The sequence below is a fragment of the Taudactylus pleione genome, unplaced genomic scaffold (assembly GCF_031769625.1).
Source record: "Taudactylus pleione unplaced genomic scaffold, aTauple2 ptg000005l, whole genome shotgun sequence".
In the NCBI taxonomy this organism is placed as follows: domain Eukaryota; kingdom Metazoa; phylum Chordata; class Amphibia; order Anura; family Myobatrachidae; genus Taudactylus; species Taudactylus pleione.
Genome location: NW_028284408.1, coordinates 14,536,897 through 14,562,481, shown reverse-complemented (window position 1 = coordinate 14,562,481; position 25,585 = coordinate 14,536,897). Strand labels below are relative to the sequence as shown.

At 40.1% G+C, this 25,585-nt stretch overlaps 1 protein-coding gene across 8 annotated transcripts in view; it reads left to right on the top strand.

Moving 5' to 3' along the window:
• ENOX1 (ecto-NOX disulfide-thiol exchanger 1) overlaps window positions 1-25,585 on the top strand; it is a 540,470-nt gene that overhangs the window by 490,701 nt on the left and 24,184 nt on the right. For all 8 annotated transcript variants that reach the window (XM_088442288.1, XM_088442454.1, XM_088442218.1 and 5 more), the window contains one exon: window positions 13,263-13,370. In XM_088442288.1, the coding sequence (XP_088298414.1) occupies window positions 13,263-13,370 (108 nt within the window). The remainder of the gene's footprint in view (window positions 1-13,262; window positions 13,371-25,585) is intronic.

Sequence of the window (25,585 nt, the reverse complement as noted above, 5' to 3'; positions counted from 1 at the left end):
ATTCCCATTCCCAATTACCTCTGTATAACACATGTTCCCAGTTACCTCTGTAGTAACCTATTCCCATCCCCAGTCAGCTCCTGTAGTAACGCATTTTCTCCAATCGCTTCTGTAGTAAGATATCTCCCCAATCACCTCTGTAGTAATAAGTGCATCTCTGTGGGGTAGGGGGCAGTATTACTACAATAACCTAGGAAGTGATACATTCCCCCCCCTCCCCCCACTAACCTTTGTAGTGATCTATTTCCCCATCAGTTCTGTATCAGCACATTCCCCCCAATCACATCTGTGGTAACAAATTACCACCCTCACGTGACTCTGTAGTAATAGATCTCCCCCAATATCCTCTGTAGTAATGCAAATTTCCCAATCAGCTCTGTTGTAATACATTCCTCCACTAGGCCATTACCCTTATCACTTCTGTAGTAAGACATTCCCTCCATCAGCTCTGTAGTGACCTGTATTCCCCCAACCTCTATGTAGTAGCGCATTGCCCCCCAACATCTATGTACTAATGCATTTCCCCCAACATCTATTTACAGATGTGCCACAAACGTGCGTGCCCATTGCGGTATGCTTCACAATACGATATGGCGTGTTCCCATTCACAGGAGTGCGTCTCCATTCAGTCCTATGGAGACGAGAATGCGCGTCTCCGATTGCGGAGTGTGTCTACCATTCATTCCTATGGAGAAGCAAATGTGTGTCCCAATCGTCTCTGTAGTGAGCCATTCCACCAATCGTCTCTGTAGTGAGCCATTCCACCAATCGTCTCTGTAGTGAGCCATTCCCCCAATCGTCTCTGTAGTGAGCCATTCCACCAATCGTCTCTGTAGTGAGCCATTCCCCCAATGGTCTCTGTAGTGAGCCATTCCCCCAATGGTCTCTGTAGTGAGCCATTCCCCCAATGGTCTCTGTAGTGAGCCATTCCCCCAATGGTCTCTGTAGTGAGCCATTCCCCCAATGGTCTCTGTAGTAAGCCATTCTCACAATCGTCTCTGTATTAATGCTGTCCCCCAATCGCCTTTATAGTAACACAATGTTCCACCATCACCTCTGTACTACTAATACATTGTAAAGACTTTGTAACACAAAAAATAGTGATGTTTCCCAGTGCGCTTTAGCAGCCGCCAGATCAATAACCTAGAAGGTTGTCCACACGAAAAAAGTTTGTTATCTAGCGACGCTCTAATGATGAAACAAAGATATAAGTGAAAGGGTATAGTCAACAATTCATCAAAATGTCTATGACCAGAAATTCTTATCTTGCCGTAGTGTCTTATAGTTCAATAAACTGACGTCCTCTGTCGATGGAAAGCTGTGCTTTCAGACACTTTGTATCTCCTCAGTAGTATCACTGATGACCCCCACATCAAAGGACGGCAATACGGATGTGTATCTCAAAGGGAACAGGAGAAAGGCAGGACATAGCATAATATCCTTTTAATCAAAAGTGTACACATATAACATAATTCACAAACATACATAAACTGGAATCCCTTATTGTGGAAGAAAAATACACAATTACCGGATGTGCTCTTTCAGAACTTTGGGAATTAGTTCAGGAATAGCATGGTGGGAGAAACACAGGATGCTCCCTAATGTCCCCACTGGTACCGGTCACAATAGAGTCCAAACTGCAACCTAGCCTTGATAAAGACCCCAAGAAGGGGTGGAAACACGTTGGATTTTTTCTGAGGAATCCGCTTGAGTGGCAGTTTGGACTCTATTGTGACCGGTACCAGTGGGGACATTAAGGAGCATCCTGTGTTTCTCCCACTATGCTATTCCAGAACTAATTCCCAAAGTTCTGAAAGCACATCTGGTAATTGGGTTTTTTCTTCCACAATAAGGGATTCCTGTTTATGTATGTTTGTGAATTTTATTATATGTGTACAGGCAGGCAGCTACAGGGCAGCAGTAGTGGGGTTGTGGTGAGATGCAGGGAGCAGGAGTGAGAAGCAGGTGTTGTGGTGTGATGCAGGGGGCTGTGGTGTGATGGGGTGCTATACGTTGATATGAGATGCTTGGGGCTGTGGCGAGATGAAATTGCTCCTGTGCAAATCTGGAGCAGGTTGCTAGTATAAGAAATAATATCTTGGCCTGTGATCAATTCCCTATTTTTAATATATGCTGTTCAACAAACCATTGAAAGATAAACAAATATTATTGAAAATTATCTTTTCTCTTTCAAATACAATCTGTCTATTTAGGTTTAGAGGTCCCTTTAGGCAGACCCACTAAAATTTTAACAAGGAGAATTTAAATAGAAGCAGGAGGTACATGGTTCAAGTATGGTGACTAGCATGTATTAACTTATCTTATAAGAATGTAACATATAATTGAGTAACCGGATAATACAAGCAAATTACTGTTCTGAGCCAATCTGATCACAGGAGGGCAGCCCAGTGAGATTATCCAGCTGGCAATGACTAAGTACTGAGTAAAACTTGATCTCATCAACAGTTTAAACTTGCCATGCACGGTCCAGTAGCTCTGCCAAGTCTTCAGGATTGACAGGTGTTAGTATGATATCTTAATGCATAGTATGGAGGAGATTTACTCATAGTGCCTAACTACTGAGAACGATAAGTAGCATTGCCTTAAGTATACATCAAATTTAAAGCCTTTTCCTCTGGATATGTTCTAAGTACAAGCTGCTGAGCCATTTAGTATGCTGCATGTGTCTAATTTATATGTAGCTAGCATATGTGACTTGCAGATTTAATTTCCTGTTTATATTATATAATATAAAATACTAATGAAATGTACTTTTAATTACCTCCCCTCTAACAGCTAGGTTTCAATTATTATTTTAAGCATTGTTATTAATACACAACTTAATAAAATATACCTAGCGCAGTGTACGACAGAGTGATTTAGTTAAGTGTGCAGTTATTTCATGGTGATTAATCATGGTTGTGCAGTGTTATGCCCTTGAGTATATACCTAGGCTAGGAATATATTGGTGCACTCTCTAATTAATATGTACAGATGGTGAGACTTGATGGATGTGACGGAGGTGGCTCTTTCCTGGGTGTGATGACTTAGGTTGGTTGTTATGGAGAATTCCCCTTATTCCAGTACTGCATTATGGAACTCTGCTTACAGCAGTGGCTCCACAAAGAGCTTTTACTTTGTACATTGGCCAGGCCATGGGGTTCTACTGTGAGGCCAGAAAGTCATCTGTTTTCTATACTTTCAACTAAAATGTTGCTACTCCTTTTATACTAATTAATGTAATGCACTATTCTCTATATAATGTAGTATATGTACTAAATACTTATTGTCATATGGGGCGTTGCATTGTATACTGGCCAAACAAGCTTGCATTACATTATACTGTTTTAAACCATTCATCTTTCAAATTGCAGTATTCTTTAAATTGGCTATTTCAAACCATGCCAAAATCTTGTAAAACCACTTCCTCTGAGGCTGACATCTCAAAAACCTGTCAGATTACTACATGTAGAGCAGTCCATGATACTTTAGAGAAACTACTGCCAGAGCACTTCGTGAGGCATTAGAGAAACTACCACCACAGCACTTCATGAAGTATTAGAGAAACTACCACCACAGCACTTCATGAAGTATTAGAGAAACTACCGCCACAGCAGTCCATGAGGCACTAGAGAAACTACCACAGCAACACTTCATGAAGCATTAGAGAAACTACCGCCACAGCAGTCCATGAGGCACTAGAGCAGTGATTCCCAACCTCGGTCCTCAAGGCACACTAACAGTCCTGGTTTTAGTGATATCCATGATTGTGCACAGATGGTTAAATCAATATAACTGAGGTACTAATTAAGTCACTTGTGCTCAAGTATGGCAATCCCTAAAACCTGGACTGTTAGTGTGCCTTGAGGACCGTGGTTGGGAACCCCTGCACTAGAGAAACTACCACAGCAGCACTTCATGAAGCATTAGAGAAACTACCGCCAGAGCAGTCCATGCAGTTTTAGAGAAACTACCGCCAGAGCAGTCCATGAGGCACTAGAGAAACTACCACAGCAACACTTCATGAAGCATTAGAGAAACTACCGCCAGAGCAGTCCATGAGGCATTAGAGAAACTACCACAGCAACACTTCAAGAAGCATTAGAGAAACTACAGCCACAGCAGTCCATGAGACACTAGAGAAACTACCACAGCAACACTTCATGAAGCATTAGAGAAACTACAGCCACAGCAGTCCATGAGGCACTAGAGAAACTATCACAGCAGCACTTCATGAAGCATTAGAGAAACTACCGCCAGAGCAGTCCATGCAGTTTTAGAGAAACTACCGCCAGAGCAGTCCATGAGGCACTAGAGAAACTACCACCACAGCACTTCATGAAGCATTAGAGAAACTACCGCCAGAGCAGTCCATGAGGCATTAGAGAAACTACCACAGCAGCACTTCATGAAGCATTAGAGAAACTACAGCCACAGCAGTCCATGAGGCACTAGAGAAACTACCACAGCAACACTTCATGAAGCATTAGAGAAACTACAGCCACAGCAGTCCATGAGGCACTAGAGCAGTGAATCCCAACCTCGGTCCTCAAGGCACACTAACAGTCCTGGTTTTAGTGATATCCATGATTGTGCACAGATGGTTAAATCAATATAACTGAGGTACTAATTAAGTCACTTGTGCTCAAGTATGGCAATCCCTAAAACCTGGACTGTTAGTGTGCCTTGAGGACCGTGGTTGGGAACCCCTGCACTAGAGAAACTACCACAGCAGCACTTCATGAAGCATTAGAGAAACTACCGCCAGAGCAGTCCATGCAGTTTTAGAGAAACTACCGCCAGAGCAGTCCATGCAGTTTTAGAGAAACTACCGCCAGAGCAGTCCATGCAGTTTTAGAGAAACTACCGCCAGAGCAGTCCATGAGGCACTAGAGAAACTACCACAGCAACACTTCAAGAAGCATTAGAGAAACTACAGCCACAGCAGTCCATGAGGCTTTAGAGAAACTACTCATGAGGCTTTAGAGAAACTACCGCCAGAGCTGTCCATGAGGCTTTAGAGAAACTACCGCCAGAGCAGTCCATGAGGCTTGTAGAGGAATCGTTTCTGTATTTTATATTTATACCATGGGTTGTCGATTATTGAAGATGGAGTCTCCAATAATATTATTTCTTTACTATATTTATAAAGATATTATAAATATAGATAAAGTTCAATTAACATACGTTATATATATATTTGCAAATACATGCATACCTATGAATTATTATTTATGATTCCAGTGAGTTCAGACGTGAAGTTCAAGCTCTGATTTCTGATATTTATTTACAGGCAAATCAAATTATACAGAATGAGATATACACAGTAGTGACATATATACTAGTATATTTATGCTTCCTAAGACATAAAACTTAATAAACAATTAACAAACTTAGACAATTAATAACAACATAAATTCTATACTTGCAAGTATTTATAGTTACCGTACTTCCTCCTGCACAAACTTTATGTTCTTCTGGACTTCTGTGTTACATTGTGCTGACCTCTCTCCAGACCGACTCCTATACTCCCCATACCTCACTGACTTTCCATCTCCTCTGTCCTTCTCGGTTCTCTGTCCTCTCCTCCAACTAACTAGCTCCCAGTGCTGTCTTATTTATCCCAAATCTGCAGGTTGAATTTTGCCATCTTCCACTCTATCCAATGTGGTAGATAATTACGGGTTTCCCTAAAACCAGATTCTGAATTGTTGTAAAAGTGTCAGCTCAATTTCACTTCTTAGGTGGCCAGCAGGGAATGTGTTTTGGGATTATAAAATTTGGTATTCGTTTGTTCATCAAACAATTTACCTTTGATTATTTGATGTGCGAACAGATCTGTTAAAATATCTGTAAATATAACAGCTACATTGCCCTATTATCATTGCCCCTGGCTTGGACAATGGATTAACTGGTTTTATGATTATCCCAGGTCTGTTATAGGGCCCATACATTATGATTCTGATCTTAATTGTATGCATACCAGTGTCTGTAAGCAGTAAAAACCTGTTTCTTATACAATTACTAAACCTTACAATTAAAGCATATATCTAACTACCTGTTACTAAACATTTAACTTATACAGTATATTCAAACCTATTTAATCTTTTTCTCACTTTAAAATATATATATCTACAATAACCATTAATCACATTTTGATTTAAACAATTTCCTTTTAATCCTAATATTCCAAAATATGAATAATTACTGAAATGTCAACAGGCTTTAGAGAAACTACCGCCAGAGCAGTCCATGAGGCTTTAGAGAAACTACCGTCAGAGCTGTCCATGAGGCTTTAGAGAAACTACCACCAGAGCAGTCCATGAGGCTTTAGAGAAACTACCACCAGAGCAGTCCATGAGGCTTTAGAGAAACTACCGCCAGAGCTGTCCATGAGGCTTTAGAGAAACTACCACCAGAGCAGTCCATGAGGCTTTAGAGAAGCTCCCGCCAGAGCTGTCCATGAGGTTTTAGAGAAACTACCGCCAAAGCAGTCCATGAGGCTTTAGAGAAACTACCATCAGAGCAGTCCATGAGGCTTTAGAGAAACTACCATCAGAGCAGTCCATGAGACTCCTATGGAGCCCAACGGTACAGATCTATCCGCTATGGCATCCCCTGCTCAACTCTTCTGTGCATGCCTCTGGATCAGCAAATGCTCAGTGATGTCCCATTTGGGATTTCAGTTCCACTAAAAGCACAAATGGGATTCACTGAAATACCTTCATGGATAATTATATTCAGCTTTATTGTAATGGTTTTGCTGAATTGACAACTAAAAGTAAATATTAAATGATACATATCTGAATTCAGTGCTTGCGCAAAGCTCAGTAGCTTTAGCCTATCAAGTGTCTGTATCGGTCCATGTATAACCCACAGCCTTTATGCTCGCACTTTAGGATAAGGCTTCTGAGTACTGTAAAGAAACAGCAGCAGTGGCCATGGTAATGTTTGTTCATGTTATTGCACGCAAGGCTGCATACTCATTAATCACAGCAGTCAGAAAATGTGCCTTTTTCATAATGTTGCTATAATTCATTTTTTAAGGAATGTTTCGAAAACATAATGCATTTTCTGCATCTAATTTTTCTCACTAAAACTAGTTATGCAAAATACATCTTCTGAATTCATTTTTCACTGTCACATATTTGTATGTGATCCAGCGGAATCAATACGAGCAATTGTCACTTTCACTTTACTTAAAGCCCACCTCCCTTTTCCACACTTTTTATATATTACTTTAGCAAAATGCTGCTTTTTCATTTTAAATCTCCTTTTTATTTACTGGGAATTGATAAATATCTTTTATTTTTATGCAATGTCCCGACAGCCATTCTCCTTAGGCTTTGTCATTTTCTGCATCATTTCTTACATTTTGTAACCTTTCTGAAGACTACTTCATAGGAAGAGATGAAGTGACTCTTAGTAACCAACCAGGTGCTTGTACTAGAGCAGGGGTCAGGGAACTTTTTTACCTTTTGCCCCAAAATATATTCAGATACGCCGACATTGCCCCCTTGATTTGAAAGGAAGGAAATCATATAGTAGTGCCCCCATATAATGCCCCTGTAGTAGTGCCCCCATATAATGCCCCTGTAGAAGTGTCCCCATAGTTATGCCCCTGTAGTAGTGCCCCCATATAATGCCCCTGTAGTAGTGCCCCCATAGTTTTGCCCTTGTAGTAGAGTAGTGCCCCATATAATGCCCCCATAGTTATGCCCTTGTAGTAGTGCCCCCATATAATGCCCCTGTAGTAGTGCCCCCATATAAAGCCCCTGTAGTAGTGCCCCCATAGTTATGCCCCTGTAGTAGTACCCCCATATAATGCCCCTGTAGTAGTACCCCCATATAATGCCCCTATAGTAGTGCCCCCATATAGTGCCCCTGTAGTAGTGACCCCATATAATGCCCCTGTAGTAGTGCCCCCATATAATGCCCCTGTAGTGCCTTAATCCCCGCTCCTGCATCCGCCGCCGTCCTGTCCGGCCGGCTGCTCCTCGGAACTAAGAGAGAGACGTCATGACATCTCTCCCATAGTGCGCATGGAGAGAGGCGGAAGCTGCAGTTCAGAAGAGAACTCCAGCCTCCAGCTAACGCGGCGCTGCAGGGAAGGAGCCGGGCGCCCGCTGGTAATAACATGTCAGCGGGCGTCCGGCTTAGAGCCTCCCTGCACACAGCCGGGCATGCATATGAATCATTGCATGTCCGGCTGTCCGTCCATTACCCCCAGGAATTTCATTTTTACCCCATGTGGGGTAATTTTACCCCTGTTCCCCGACCACTGTACTAGAGGAATCGCAGTAGAAATCTGATTGATGGGAGTTGATTCAAATTTCCCTGTCCACCAATTTTTTTAAATATCCCCTAGTCAGTATGAAAATAAAATAAATAATATAAAAAAAAGCTACCTTTGTCAATACATATGTATACAGATGTGTCCACGTACATCCTATTTCCTTGCGTGTTAAGCAGCCCTTCGAGTTGTCGCCATGACGTAGAGCTGAGCACATTTTTGTGCAACTTTTCACCTTCATATATGTCTTATTTGCAAAGTGATGTGAATAGGTAGCAGACGCAGCTTCTGCTGATTAAAATGATATGCAGCATGCCTATGTTGTGTGTGCGACTGCGGGTGTGTCTGCATGCAAAGCGCTGACACTGTAACGCAGCATTTCGCATGCAGATAGACTATTTGGCAAAAAAAGAGGCATTTGAAGATAAAAAGTCGCACGAAAAGACGCTCGGCGCTACCAAGTTGCACGGCACTCACGTGTTATGTTTAACGCTACTTGTAGCGCCCAGAGGTAAGATGTATGTGGACACATCTGTATACTGCCTACTTTTCATACCTGTCTTCTGTGAGATACGGAGAGAAAATAGATAAAAGAAAAGCTCTTTCAGTCTCTCATCTCTGAACTCACTAGGACAGAAGAAGGCACTGTGTGATAGTAGGAGCTCTGCTTGCGTATTTTACCAAAACATGTACAGCAACTGACTGAGAAAAACTCGGCTGTCATCTCTTCTTTGACTTGTCTGACAGAGGTGACAGGAAACAGATCATGCAGGCACCTAGAGGACAAAGTGCAATTTGTCAGCAGGAGTGCCTTATGCACCACTGGCTAATTCCTTATGTGCACACAGTAGTTGCACTGTACACACAGCATTGTAGATTAAGGTCAGAACATTACATTTGATCTTTTAATAGCAAATAACATAGCCAAAAATTGGAGAAAACAGTCTAGAATATGTATAACATATAATACATTTGTTGCAAAAATTCAATTCTTAATCATTACATATTATACATTGCAACATTTCATTTTGAAGAAGCACCTGATATTAAAAAAAAAACTGTTTTTGTTTGTTAAAATTACATATAATATGTAGAGTTGAGCGAGTGTGGTTCTCTGAGAACCAGACATGCCCGAACATGGCAATTCTGAGTCGGATCTGAGTACAGCTCGAGTCTTCCTATCTGACGGATTTGAAAACAAGGCAAAACATCATCAATCCTGCATCGGATTCTCGCGGGTTTTGGATTGTATAGGTCTCTACCCGCAGTGATCAGCGCCATTTCCTTGATGAGTCCTGGCCAAGGAGGGTTGTGCTGTCCATCCAGGGGTGGGATGTCCGTCCAGGGGCTGTAAAAAAAAAAGTCAAGAAAAGTTCATAAAAAAAAATTTGAAAAGTGAAAAAAAAAAAAGTTTTAAAAATTTTTGTGCTGTAACCCATTGTATCCATATAAGCACTGTGCGTTTGTGTCGCTGCTCAGACGCTTACTTTTTTCTTTTGTTTAATACCAAATTGTTTGAACTAAAATCACAAATACTGTAGGTATACTTGCAAAATACTTTTATGCCATTTTTCAACCTTGATTTGTAGATACCAACCTGTTGGGGTTGGCTTTCCTTGATCATAACAGCCATGTTTGGTCAGATGCAATTCAAGCACCAAATGGAGAGGCTATTTTGTGATGGTATCTGGAGATGTTCTCCCTCCTCCCCTCCCAGCCTTCCCATACATAATCCCAAAAGCTCAATGGTAAGAGATGTTTAGTACCAGACTTTAAATCTGCTCCCTTCCTGTTCAGAGCTTCCGTTTTGTGTGCTGCCACATATAGTTCATCCACCCATCCAAGAATTGAAATGGGCAGGTGCGACACCGGCAGTACTCCTATCGGTGGGAGGGCCCAAAGACAATTCCATCTTGCACTTTTTTGTCTTTTTGTGTAGATAACAAACATTATTGTTCTAGTTTATTAAACGGCCATCCTGTCTGCCACTGCAGTGCTATTCTCTTTCCTAGATGTGCCATGTTGGTAACTGAACTGCCACAGCCGCTGAAGTCTTTGACATGCGCTTACTGAATGTAAAAAATGTCCAGAAATTTTTATGGACACAGAACGAAGGGAATGGTATTTGTCATTTCTGCATACTTAGTTACAGGTATCTGTCTAAGCTGGGGAGTTCTCCGCTCCAGTCCTCAAGTACCACGAACAGGTCATGCAAAGGTGAGTAAAGGGGCCCATACATTAGCAATCACAGAAGAATAATTTACGGATCCTGTGATTTTTGTTTTTCCCCCCAATCTTCCAATCTGTGCCCATACATTACAGAGATTTCTCAGTGATCTGTAGATCTTTTTCAGGAAAGACAGATCTGCCTTTCTTGAAAGGCTCATAATTTTTACTAGTAACGGTCGGCAAATAGGCTGATCTTTACCATACACTTGCAATCTACAGCCCCGAATGGTCTGTAAAATCCAGCATATTGCACAACCTGATTTACAGCTTCCGATCACTTTTTGGTCAAATTTGGCGATTGGTGTACCTTATACATCTGCAAAATGGGGAATTGTCCCAATCCATTGCAGATGTATGGGGGCCTTTACTCCATTATGCTGGGTCAGTAATTACTGTATCCCAGCTGCTTCCTTAGACAGAAATCCTCAAAACATGACCAGTTGGGAAAAGAGGTTCGAGGTTGAGAACAACTGTATTATACTATTATTTATATTATTTGAATATACTTAGAATTGAAGACAATCTTTGTATTGCTGCCTACAGCGCAGAGCCACTTGTTTGATTCTGACCAGGTCACTATGTGGGTAGTTTGCATGTTCTCCCCAAGCTCAATTCATTTTTCAACGTGTGCGCAGGTTTCTTCCTAAAGTCCAAAAACATAACGGTAGATTAATTGGCTTCTGAACAAACTAATCCTGATTGGTTTGTTTCTGTGGTAGAAAATTTCGACTGTAAGCAACAATGGGGCGGGGTCTGATGGGAATCATTAAACATGATCTGTAAAGTGCTGCATTATATGTAGGCTTAATGTATTTAAAGGATAAACATAATATAATTTTAGATGTTTACAATAATGTCCTTTTATAGGTGAGGTTCATATGGCAATTGCAGTAAAACAAATTCAGTTAGGTGAAAGGAAATGTGTTTTGAACAAGCTGATATTTTAAATACATATATTCATTGTAATGTGTGTTTATGCTAAATAACTTGCTGTAAAATGGAATGTATCAGCACCTTTTCACTGTCTTCTGACAAGCTTAAGGGAACATAATTGTATTAAAATGAGTGTGTAATGAGAGTATATTTAGGGATACAGGGGTTTGGAGAAGAAATTAATAGCTAAGCACTTAAGTCAGCTGTTTGGATTCAGTTGTAGACAGTTGGTATTGGATAATTTGTATTTGGACTGAAATAATGACATTTGACATTTGGAATCTGCTTTCAGTGCTTGCTATATGTATTCTTTGTCAGCATGCTAGCATTGTGATGAAACACTGTAAGATCTCTAGTGGCCTCTCCTTGCTTCCCCTCCAGGCTACCGGTCACGGCTTGTTTTTCTTTATGCCACTGATCACATTGTGCAATAACAGAACCAGTGTTAGCCGTTGACAGGTAACTCTCTGCTGAAGCCGGTATTCCCATGGATAATTAATTTAGTCTTCACGTTTTGGAGAGCAGGACATGTATTTTAGATCTGACTATGCGTCACCCTGTGCTCACTTTCCTGGATGTCCGGTTAATTTTGGATTCATTACCTGTCCAGGAAAAAACTTCTCTTGAATATCAGCAAGAATGTATTATATTCCTGTGGTTTTTCTAAGTGTAGCATGTTGACCTTCAATACATGAATCTTGTAAGAGGCTGTGCTATCTGTCACAATATTAGATAACAGAAGTGACAGTGGAGAAACTAATTGGAGGATTATAAAGGTTTATTTGGCAGTACTGTGCTGGTAGAGCATAACATCGCCAAAATGTTAAGTTTCTGTGTCATATTAATAAACCGCACATGATACGTGGGTTTAACTTTCTCTATAACATCACCTGTGTAGTGCAGAGTATCCTTCCAATGTTGTTTTGTGGTCCACACCTGTAACTGAGAGCTCCTACCACAAGGCAGGACATCATTTTTAATTTGGTCCACTTTTGATATACATAAATATAAGTGACAGTTGCCTGACCAACTAATCTGTGTTCTCTATGTGTAAAACATTAGGTAGCTGTCATATTTTGAAATCCAGCTTTATAATGCTCTTATTGCTTTTTAGTTATGTATTGCTATAAGTCTGCAAACAAGCCACCTGATTAACCACACAAAAATCTTACTGCTGCCTCCATCTCGGACAGTGTTGCTCCGCTAGGGATTGGAACTTCCAGGGCAGTCATATCGTGCCTCTGATAGGGGAGCCAGCTGTGTGTGGCTGTCTTCAGTTCATCAGTGATGGTCATACTGCAGCACGGAACTGCCTGTTTAATGTGGGGGAGCCGGGGGCATACAGTTTCACTTGGCTGCATGTGACTGTTCTTGGTGGCAGTCGTGGCTCGTATGTAGCACAATGACATGCGGCTGGTTGGGCCACTTGTCATTGTGCAGTGGTGGGAGGTAGCGGGCCAAGCAGATTTGCCCTGCGGGCCATATTTTGCCCACCCCTACTGTAGACACACATTACAATTGTCCACAGTTTTGTGTCAATTTCATATTCAAAAATACGATGAAGGTTTTTATTTTCCAAGATGCGACTATGAAAACACAATGCTACTTTAGATCCCGAAGGATACATTTGTTTAAAGTTTGGAAGAAGATTAAATTCACAGTGTTGTTCCTCTCACTCTTAGAACAATACACATGAAATATTTTGAATTAAGATCAAGTGAACCAAACAAATGACAATTTAGAAAGTTATCAGTGTGGTGCATAAATTTGCATTCCAGCAATGACTTTTCTGTATTTTGTTTTGCAGCAATTAGTAGCAATGCAGGAGGAACTAAACAACAAGAAGAGTGAACTAGAGAAAGCCAAGGAAGAACAAACACATGCCCTTGCTCTGGTGAATGTTCTCAAAGAAGAGGTGAGTCAGAACCAGACAGACTGTCGGTAAAGTGTACACAATCATTATTATGCTATACTGTATGTTGGCTGTTTTTTTGTATGAAATATCAATTAGCAAATGGGGAATAGCCTTCCCAAATGAATTTTTTACATTTCTTTTTGATCAATATATGCAGTCCAAAAACGTGAAAGTACTTAATAGTCAAATACTTGCACTCCATCAGTGTATCCTAGTACCGGAGTCAGCTGTCAGTAAGATTCACAGTTCTTTCCTATATAATCACCAGAGTATAGGGAAACGGTCACTGTGTTTTATTGCTATGGCAACAGCTTCTTCAGAAGGTGAAAGCTTTTCAGAATTACAGTGAGACATGCTTATATATGCAAACTCATTAGATCAAACCTATGGCAGCTGTGCCACTCACTTTAATTTATTCACAGAAATAGGTTTAGCCATAAGCAATACTATAAATACAATAAAATACACACAAGAAGACTGTCCCATTTTTACACTGGCAGAAATATATATATAAAATAAATTTGTTTAATCTTTGTCTAATAGTACAGATGGGTTTAGTAATATAATCTCATGATTTTTCCCAGAATCCAAAATTAATCTAAACATATATAATATTATCTTAGATTTATATACTAAAGTCATGTCCAGGACGATTTGCTTTCAACGTTATCTCACTACTACCTTTGAATAACACAGGTTTCTGGCTAGATAGACAGTTAAGTGTTAATCGTGAAATCAGAACTCTGATCAAGAAGCTATTACTATTATATCTGCTGTATGTAGAACTTCATTATTAGAACATAAATGTCCTGCACGAACATTTTTTGTTGTTCAGTTATATTTACTTACAGAGCCCCAGTGATGTGATTATTCGCTCTTACTTCAATATGTTTTCATTAAGCTTCTTCATTCAGGCAAATCTATGAGTCTGTCAGATGATGCATTAAACTAATATATCCTAACAGGATAACAATTGGCACATAAAATAAGCAACTATCATATTGCATACTAAGAAAGTGATTGTCATCAGCAGCTTAAAGCAATAAATACACACAAAATAAAATCACATTATTAATTCTACTTTCAGTGACTGCCAGTGATATTACTCATACTTGGGTAAAGATTTAGGTGATATAATAGTGGTTGTGACTATGTTTATATATAGATAATGTCAGTTAAAAATTACTATTGTGACCTAACTCTTCATTTAAATACTTCCATTATGATCTTCATTCAAACCTTCTGGATATAACAAACAAACCTGATTTATCGAATAGGCCTGCTGCCACAAATAAAGCTTATAAACCTCCCCCTCCGATCTGTCAGCTGTTCTATGCCAATACTTTTCAGATTCATCAGATTGCTGTTGTGGAAGTATGCAAAGTGCCTTGGGACAGTGTCTACATATTTATATTTTGTTTTTAGAATATTGTACCTATGAGTAAATTTAACATTTAGTGATCTAGTAGTCATACCAGTATATAATTAATTACAGCTACACTGTAATTTATATACTATACATATCCCATAGCTCATATTGCAATTGATCAAGTTATTATTTTTCCCTATTTTATGTGTGACAGTGTGTAGCCATAAACACATGACAATTTGCCACACATTCCTGCCAGGGGTCACCACCCCAGAGATAATGGGACTCAGGTGAGCTCATACCTTTTGTGCAGTTGGACAAAATTGAAATAGGGACATTTTTAGGGACAATTCTTTAAAACCTGTGACTGTCACTGTAGATTGGGCACAGCTGGCAGCCTCCTTTCTCCTCTTCTACAAATTCCGTATTCTATTTCTCCTCATTATAAAGTCCATATTTAGACGCTGCTTTCCAAATCTAGACCTGCAAAAACACGGGTAAAATGCTGTAAATAAACCTCAATCATTAGAACAACCTCCTACTTTTGTATGTATTATAAACATTTTTAAATTATTTTATTCTACCGTAAACTGTGTGCTTCAAACAGGGAGAGTCTGGACATAGAAAACTTCAACCTATATGCTAAATACAATTATTCTATTTCTCTAAGTATAATGACCTATTTTCTAAATGAGTGCCATATAGCTGCTATTTCAGTGCTTTCTGGTCTATCATTTGTGGTCACAGGAGAGCATTTAGATTCATTAGAACTTAGATGTAAACTAACCATTATACCCCAATATTTACATTAGTGACCCCATCTATTACAGTATGGTTACTCATCTTGCTAACTAAGCTGTAACATGTATTTGTCATGTGCACTGGATGTTTTTCATCTGACACAACAGGCAAAATACATTTTACATTTGTTGGCAGAAAAATATATTGCAGAACATGTCAGCATTGTGTTTTGGGAATTATACCTGATGCAATGCCATATGTTTCCATAAAGAGTCAATGTATGTAGCATCAGGACCGTCGACAGAAATCTTGGGGCCCGGTACATTTATACCCCTGGGGCCTCCACCCATGATGATAGATATATATATATATATATATATATATATATATATATATATATATACACACATACACATACACACACACACAGTCAGGTGCATAAATATTGGGACATTGACAGAATTTTCATATTTTGGCCTCTATTCACCACCACAATGGCTTTGAAATGAAACAAACTAGATGTGCTTTAACTGCAGACTTTCAGATTTAATTTGAGGGTAATTACATCCAAATCAGGTGAACGGTGTAGGAATTACAACGGTTTCTATATGTGCCTCCCACTTTTTAAGGGGCCAAAAGTAATGGGACTATCAACTCAAAAGCTATTTCATGGACAGGTGTGGGCTATTCCCTCATTATTTCATTATCAATTAAGCAGGTAAAAGATCTGGAGTTGATTCTAGGTGTGACATTTGCATTTGGAATTAGTTGCTGTCGACTCTCAATATGAGATCCAAAGAGCTGTCACTATAAGTGAAGCAAGCCATCATTAGGCTGAAAAAATCAAAACAAACCCATCAGAGAGATAGCAAAAAGATTAGGTGTGGCCAAATAAACTGTTTGGAACATTCTTAAAAAGAAAGAACGCATCGGAGAGCTCAGCAACACCAAAAGACCTGGAACACCACGGAAAACAACTGTGGTGGATGACAGAAGAATTATTTCCCTGGTGAAGAAAAACCCCTTCACAAAAGTTGGCCAAATCAAGAACACTCTCCAGCAGGTAGGTGTATATGTGTCAAAGTTAACAATCAAGAGAAGACTTCACAAGAGTGAATATAGAGGGTTCACCACAAGATGTAAACCATTGGTGAGCCACAAAAACAGGAAGACCAGATTAGAGTTTGCCAAACAACATCTAAAAAAGCCATTACAGTTCAGGAACAACATCCTATGGACAGATGAGACAAAGATCAACTTGTACCAGAGTGATGGGAAGAGAAGAAAAGGAACTGCTCATGATCCAAAACATACCACCTCATCAGTGAAGCATGGTGGTGGTAGTGTCATGGCGTGGGCATGTATGGCTGCCAATGGAACCGGTTCCCTTGTATTTATTGATGATGTGACTGCTGACAAAAGCAGCAGAATTAATTCTGAAGTGTTTTGGGCAATATTATATGCTCCTATTCAGTCAAATGCTTCAGAACTCATTGGACGGCGCTTCACAGTGCAGATGGACAATGACACGTAGCATACTGCAAAAGCAACCAAAGAGTTTTTTAAGGCTAAAAAGTGGATTGTTATGCAATGGCCAAGTCAATCTCCTGACCTGAATCCGATTGAGCATGCATTTCGCTTGATGAAGACAAAACTGAAGGGAAAATGCCCCAAGAACAAGCAGGAACTGAAGACATTTGCAGTAGAGGCCTGGCAGAGCATCACCAGGGATGAAACCCAGCGTCTGGTGATGTCTATGCGTTCCAGACTTCAGGCTGTAATTGTCTGCAAAGGATTTGCAGCAAAGTAGTAAAAAGTGAAAGTTAGATTTAGGATTGTTTAGTTTGTCCCATTACTTTTGGCCCCTTAAAAAGTGGGAGGCACATATAGAAACCGTTGTAATTCCTACACCGTTCACCTGATTTGGATGTAATTACCCTCAAATTAAATCTGAAAGACTGCAGTTAAAGCACATCTTGTTTGTTTCATTTCAAAGCCATTGTGGTGGTGAATAGAGGCAAAAATATGAAAATTCTGTCAATGTCCCAATATTTATGCACCTGACTATATATATATAGAGAGAGAGAGAAAATGAGAATGAATTTTTATATTTTTGCCTTTCTCTCCCGGTATGGCCCACTGTCCCCATACACTGGTATGGGGACAGAATTCATCAAGCACTCAGAGCTTGACTGTGGGAGCATTTGCCATCTTCAGATATGGGGCGGAGTCCCGGGTGGCAAAGAGGGCTTCTTCCGCCAAACGCAGGGGCTTTTGTGCTCATGTGTGACCTGTAGATCACGCAGGCGCACTTGTTTCACTACTCCAAAATAGCAGTGAAAAGATTCACTGCTCTGAAAGGAGCATTGAAACGCTTCGGGGTAACAGCTGATTTTCAGATCAGCTGTCTCCGCTCTGGAGCAATGATGAATTGCTCCGGCGCTCGCGTCTAGTTAGTATGCTAATTATCAGGGTCCGTTAGGACCCCGATAATTAACATAATGAATAGAGTCCATAGTAACATACGGCAGATTTAAATTTGAGAACAAAATAAAAATCAGGATATACATATGGCTCTAAATCATATAAGGAGAACATATCAAGTACCCGAAGGCGCCATTCGGTCACTGCTGCCAAAAAAGGAATAGTAAAATCACAGAATACAACACAAGACAGTTTACACAATTACCTCGCCAGTGTAAATACGAAGTATAGTATTCAAATAGCAGAACAGAAGAAATACTAAAATATAAAATATTGAGCACATCTGACAAAATAACAAGACTAAACAAATACACCCAACAAAAACCCTCCCCGTAAGTCCCCCACCCTGTGTAACCTAACCCGAGACTAGGTATACTTGAATTCCATAAGGCACCCCCCCTCCTAACTACACTAAGCTACCTAAAAGTACCCCTACTTCCCCAACCAAATTAAAGGATAATAAAACTACAGTGATGATGGGGGCAATAAACTAAATGACCATAAGCATGGCCAAGCTTTCCGACCTCAAACAGGAAATGAATTTACTACCACATTGTAAAGCATAATAAGATACATACTTTACACAAAAATATAAATACTCAGAAAATAAGGATATATAAGAGTAGGAAAAAAAAATATTTTCAAAACATTGAGTATACATCAATGAAAAAAAAACATGCATAAAAGGCATCAACAGTGATACAAATCAATGGATTCCATAACATGAATCAGGCCTCAGCCTCTTGCAAGAAAATATATAGTGGAAACGTCCCTGCACTGACCACCCGAGGACAAAGTACTTAGAGTACTGGAACAACAAATCCTGAATCTTCGTCACAGACGATAGGAAAGGAAAGCAGATTTTTTGAAGAACCAGTGCAGAACTGAAGTACTCGACGACTGAGTAATCCTCATACTTGAACATATTCGCAACCACTGATATGGATAAATCCAAAAATCCATTTTTGACAGGAGAAATCAGAAATTGTAGGTGGAAGTGAGATATTATCAAAGCATCCTTCAATGGCTGCAAATTGCCACTCTCCAGGACTTAATGGAGGTCAGCCAACCAGTAACGGGTGTGTCACCTCTCTCCAAAGTGAGAACACAAGTCTCCATTTCAGGAAGCCGAGCCATATTTTGGGACAAGTCATAATGTAGAAGAGACAGCTTAGCGTACAGTCTCACCACTTGAGGTACCATCTCTCTCCTGAGTAATAGCGTTACGGAGGTGATCCATGTTATCCAGAGATGATGTAGCCACAGGAGGGGACCAGAATAATAGCTAAGTGTCAATCCAGAACATTATGGTAATACAGGACTTCAGGAGATGGTCACAGGATAGGATATGGAGAGGGAGAGCAGTATACATCTGGGAAATACAGGCCCCTACAGAGAAAGTTTCACATAACTCAGCAGCAATGATGATCAGCAGGGCAGAGGAGGCTAGCACTCACAGGAAGGTTTCAGCAGTAACACATGTACCTCCACCTCAGGGAAGATGACACAGCAGGCAGGAGAGTCCTCACACACTCAGAAATCTTCCCATATGCAGAACCGGAAATCCAAAATGGTGGCTGGATAGGACAGCGCAGATCCTTGGAGAGCCTGCAACCCAGCAAGACTGTAGCTGCAACCCTCATCACCTCTCAATAGCAAGACTAAGGCCAAAGGATACTGCAGACACAGCACTGGAGCCAGCATTTGCCGGGGCCAAAATACAAGTTGGCGGTCACAACCTGGAGATGCAGCAGAGGAGATTAAACAGTAACCACAGCACAGCATCCGCTAACCACAGACGTACCAAAGGAGTCTCAGGGTGTTGAGAAGTAAGTTTTCTAGCAGTTGCCGGCAACAGGGTCTAAGTGGGAGTCATATTAGAAATCGAGTATATGGATTGTAGAGCTAAGAAGTCAGACTCCTACACCATGCCCGTCCTGGCCATGTTCCTGGGGTCTAGTTTTTACAACAATTTAATAAAAATAATTTGGCATGACATTTTTGCCAAATAATATCTTATTGTAAAAACATGTAACAACATCTTGCATTCAGAACAGCAAAGTATACCTCTCTTCTGGGGAATATGTCCTTTTAACATGCATTTAAATGCTAATCATAAGCTGGTTGATCTATATCTTCGTAATGAACATTTAAAATTTATGTATACTACCCAATGGGATTTCTCACCCTGACGTGCCAGTCGAATATAATGCCAGGCCTCAGTGACTTGCGGGCTCTAGACAGCAGCAGGTATGATCGAAATGGTCAGAATAACACAAATACACTAATGGAACAATAACAAAAAACTGGAAACATGTCAGGAAGAATAATCATTATTTAAAATAAAAAATTAGGTTTTGGGTGGATGTAGGTTTAGTTCAAGCTTGCATATTTTCATATGAACATCGTAACAAAAATACAATTAAATGAAACCTAATTATTAAAATCAAGATTTTTCACTTGGTGCTGTTAAATTAGTTTGTCAAATGTAGCCGTGTGTTTACAGGCAGGTTCATAATGATGATATATGCATTGTATCTTTCCAATGAATTACACACACGAGTCATTCTTCGATAACGACAAACAATCAATTGTAAAACTTGAAATGAGATTTTTCTTATATTCCAATTGCATTATTCTGGCTGCACAGCAGATACATGTTGTGGCAGGCAAAACTCAGTGCTGGTGCAGCCTCTATTAATGAATGAACCCAGCTGCTGCCTTGTGTTTTGTTCAGTAATTCAGTGAAATCTGTAATTGCTTAGACAATTGCATACAAACCTCTATAGAATATATTGTAATATGGTAGAAAATGTTCTTCCTACAGTAGGTCAACACACCTAGCTTACCCAGTTACTAGGTTACTGCAGACAGTACGTGTCAATGCATATTTGTTAAGATGGGCAAGTATCTTTGACTGGGGGCGTAAATGGTTTATTGGGTGTGAAAGCTATTTTAAATTAATATAATCCAAAGTTGTATGGAAACTAGCCCATAACGCTTTTTAGCGCAGCTGCAACAAACGTGTGTAAGGACACCTCTGTATGCTGCCAAACACGTTACATTACTGCATATGATATTGGCCAGATGGCCTGATCTTGCCACACATCTTTCCCCAACACTATTGTGATGCCTGATAATTTTCCAAATGTGTAATTAAATTATTGTCTATATTGGTATATGTGGTTGGTATGTGTGTATTATGTCATCTGTACTGCATCAGGCGACCCCAGTTATCTTACCACTCCCCAAGATCTCCTCCAGTTAGACGAACCGCTTAGTCCTGTTTGCCTGCTCTTCCCCAGTGAAGTGGGCGGTATGGGGGCTTGGTAATGCAATTTGCCAATTACAGCACATAGCAGTGTAAAGCTGGCCACACACATGGCGATCTGCACACGATTAGCCGATGTGTACGATTTGTGTATGATTTCCCTTGAAACTCTCTCCGGCAGCTCTGCACACAATTTGGTGTCCAATCTTCATACGATCTCTCCTGCATCCAGACTTTCACACTGCATCGTGTCCTAGATTGTCAGATCTGCCCTACTGCATGGCAGATCTGACGATGCGATGTGCGACCAGCGGGGGCGCGCATCGTGATTGTGAGTGGGGACTCACGATTTACTCAGGATTTGGCCATATTTTACACCATCTCTCATTCCAATGTGTCGGAATCGGCCAGATCGTGTAAAATATCGCTATGTGTGTGGCCAGCTTAAGATGAGGCCACGAGGATACAGTGCATGCCTCTTGCATCTCCCACCTGCACCTGCCTTCCATTATCTTCTGGGCATCTTTCACATGGCGGCACCTATGCACAGGTCTCTCAGATTAAGGGGCAGAATCACTACAAGCTTTAGCTACCGTTATGTTTGTTTAAATTATTCATTGAATAATGTTAAAATCTAATTAACACAATGGGGGTTTTTTTTAACAAGGAACCTTCCACAGGATTCATTATGCTTGGCAAAGTCATCTCATACATATGCACATATTTTAGGTGTAATATACTGTACACATACACAATGTTAATGCTCTTTTCAGGCTCTAACATCAGAATTGATAAATGTTTTCACAATGGTTCTTTCTCACCATTGAATGCTAAAATTTTAATGCAGTGTTGAAAATTTTAGAACATGGCATGATTTATTACTCGTGCGTTAGCACACACTACCACTATAATAGATTGATGCAAATATAATGCCTGGAAGATGTTAGAAATGCATGAATATACAGTGTCTAATGTATATGTTGGTGTTCATGCCTTTTTCTTACTGAACCAGCACATATCTGAGATGTACTGTGAAGGTGGAGAGTCCACTCCTTTTGAATCATATACTGTACTAAAATTATGTCCTCAATCATGAAGTTAAGAAAACCAAAGAAAAAGAGTTTGTTGATATCAATTTAACTAATTGGGCCAAATGTAATAGCCTCTATTTTACCAAAAGTGCTGATTTTTCTCAACGATTTTGCCGCAAGATTTAATGTGACATTTGTTTATTTTATTTTATTTTTAGGCAAAACTAGTTTGGTTTTGCTTTAAAATAATCCAGACAGTAGATTTTGGCAAATCGGAGGCATTTTTGGCCCATACTGTAAACTATATGTTGTCAAAAAGCAAAATTGTCTACATTTGTTTACTATGTTAAATTCACTCAGACACTTTGTAAACTTCGGTAAACGCAATCTGTGATTCACTATTCATAACGTGGGTAGCCTTTGAATTTAGACTAAATTAGTTTTGATTTACATAAATTGGAACACAGAAAGCTACAACAACAAAGTAACCAGCTTAGTGTATTAACCTAGGGCCTGATTCATTACTGATCGAAACTGCGATTACGCACACAATCGTCCAATCGTCTCGTTCTGCGCATACATCGAAGTGCGCAAACCGGCCACTGCAATCGGTCTGCGATTGCAGTGACTACACAGACCCATCGCAGAGGGATTGACAGGAAGTATTGTTTGTGGGAGGTGACAGGGATGGTCGGCGTGCCAGGTAGTTTGAACGTCGTGGCAAGGGCGTACATAAATTATCCACCGCGAGGTCTTATGCAGCCTGAGCACTCATAGCATGCAATGAAGTTAGCAATTCCTGAGTAAGGTCAGAGCTTGGTTACGCAGTCTTGCTAAACATTACGGATGAGTGTAAGGTAAAGTGGGCGTCCTTATGTTATGCTGTGACGGCATAGTGATCACAATGGATTAGCATACTATCACGGTAAGACTGCGTGCATAATCACTATTGCAATCGCAGTTGCGATCGGTAGTGAATCAGGCCCCTAGTTACATACATAAGTGCAAAATGCAGGTGTTTTATTTTTCTGGGGGTTTTTTTCTTTATGCTTTGAGCAGAACCGTTCAGTTATATAAATTGAAAATATGTAACCTCTAAATACAGACTCATCAAATATGAAAGAACATGAACAATAAACAAATAATAAATATTGCAATTGTTGTTGTTTTTTAAGACTCCAGTAAAATATACTTGAAAATATCAGTTATGGCCCATGTATAGAAACTTATTGTTTTGTGGTAGTCTTTTAAAGCCTCATATAACATTTAAAATATCATTTTATTATAGTTTTTGAATCCATTTTATTATTTTTTTTTCTCTTTTTAGTTTCCTTTATTTTGCATTTGTACTCATTTTCCATCAATGCTTTGTGTGTTTAAAAATCCTCATTGAAGGTAGTCCTATATTCCTGGAAATATAGTCCTATATTCCTGTGATAGAAATCGCAGGAATAAGTTCTTGTGTAAGAACTCATGCCTACTGGTACTTTTAAGAACGCTACCCAGATTCGGAGACAGTCCTGGCACCCGCGTAATGGGTCTGGCAGGTTCCAGGACCGGTGCATGCACACAGATAGTGGTGTGACTGTTCATGTGCTCAAATACTGGCTTCTAGGGACTGCATCTGCTCGGTAGGGTTGACAGCAAGGACCTTGCTTCATGGGTGGAGGATCGCAGGGGAATGTCCAGTTTCACAGCTGCTGAAATGGAAGAATGCCTACCCATCATATAGCAGGAGATAGACTCAAGACCAGTACACTATGGGCACACTGAGGAAGCAGCAATAAGACACTAGGCACCAGGTAGAGGCACTAAAGCTGGCCAGACACTAGACCAACTAACATCCAACCAGCCAACTCGTTGATTGGTTGGAATGAAAATCTGGTAACGTATGGGAGTAAATGATGATCAGCAATTTGCTCCTAAATGCCAGAAAACAGATGAAAATGGTCGTTCAGACGAGTTTGTTAAATGTTTGATCTAAACTATTTGTTCAAACAACAGTTTTGGTCCATTTTCCAGCGTTTGGGAGCAAATTGCTGATTGTATACCTTACCAGATTTTCATTCCAACCAATCAACTAGTTGGCTGGTTGGACAGATAATCTTTAGATGTGTGGCCAGCTTTAGAGTAGCCAGACACACAGCCCAATCTGTCTTTTATTCCTATGTTAAAGAATCACAGTGATTTGCAGATTAGGAAGACAAGGTAACTAAAGAATAGGTGTTTCTTGCCTAGAGAAGGAGCAATCAGAAAGCAGCTCACACATGCAGCCTTGATAGTCACAGTAATGCAACGGCCCCGGTATAGGTAAATGGAGCGACACTCCGGATAGTGCCAGCAATACTCCAGTCAAGCCCCGTACAAAAGCACTAGAGCTGAACAAAGAAAGGGGGTCCCAGCCAATAGGATCATAAAGAGCAGAAATCCATTAACCAGAATGGCTTGTGGTCACCGTGGTGGAAGAACCAGCCCGGAGTGGACAGATCCAAATATTCAGTAGTTCTACTTAGCTGGAAAAGTCCTGGAGTCAGGCAACTAGATGTAGTCAGAAGGTGAGATCCGTGGAGACATTGCAACATTCCCCGGGTCTTGCAAGGCAGTCCAATGACACCGCCAGTACCGAAGACCCTCCAAGTGGATGCAGAAGCGGTACTGTACAGTATAGTCGCCTAGTGGGACCTAAAGTCAGGATGGTATATTCGAATAGTGTAAGTGGAGAGCAAGAAGAAGTGTGTGCTACTCCATGTCTCTGCTGGTCACACCCACTTTTTATCCTGAGTTTAGTGTTTATTCTATTACTGGTTTTGATTTTGTATTTATAAAGGGTGTTGGGTGTCTCTGACAATACTATGTAGTTATTTTTTTCAAGACCAGGTCACCTCAGGTCAGCCTTATAAATATATAAGATTTATAGATTTAAATTGAGTCATTATTTTGGAATTTCCACTTGGCAGCAGAATGAGATTTACAGTTTTTCAAATGTTCATCACACACAATATCCAGATGTTTTTTTTTTGTTGTTTTTTTTAACTGACCTAAACTAAACTTCTGCTGTTTTACAGTATTTGGTTACTTTATTCGTAGATCGTTAATATAGTTATGTGAAAAAGAAAGATCTCTCTTTTAAATCTGTGCTTTTATATATTGGGCCAGAATAAAAAATCATCTAATGCTCACTGAGTCCTGAAATGCGATAAATATAATTTTATGTGACAACCCATATCCTATTTAACTTTGTCATTAGTTGTTTAACAAAAAAATAAGTCAACACAAAGAAGCAATGTGTATGCAAGCTGTAAGTAGTCATTACTTCTGC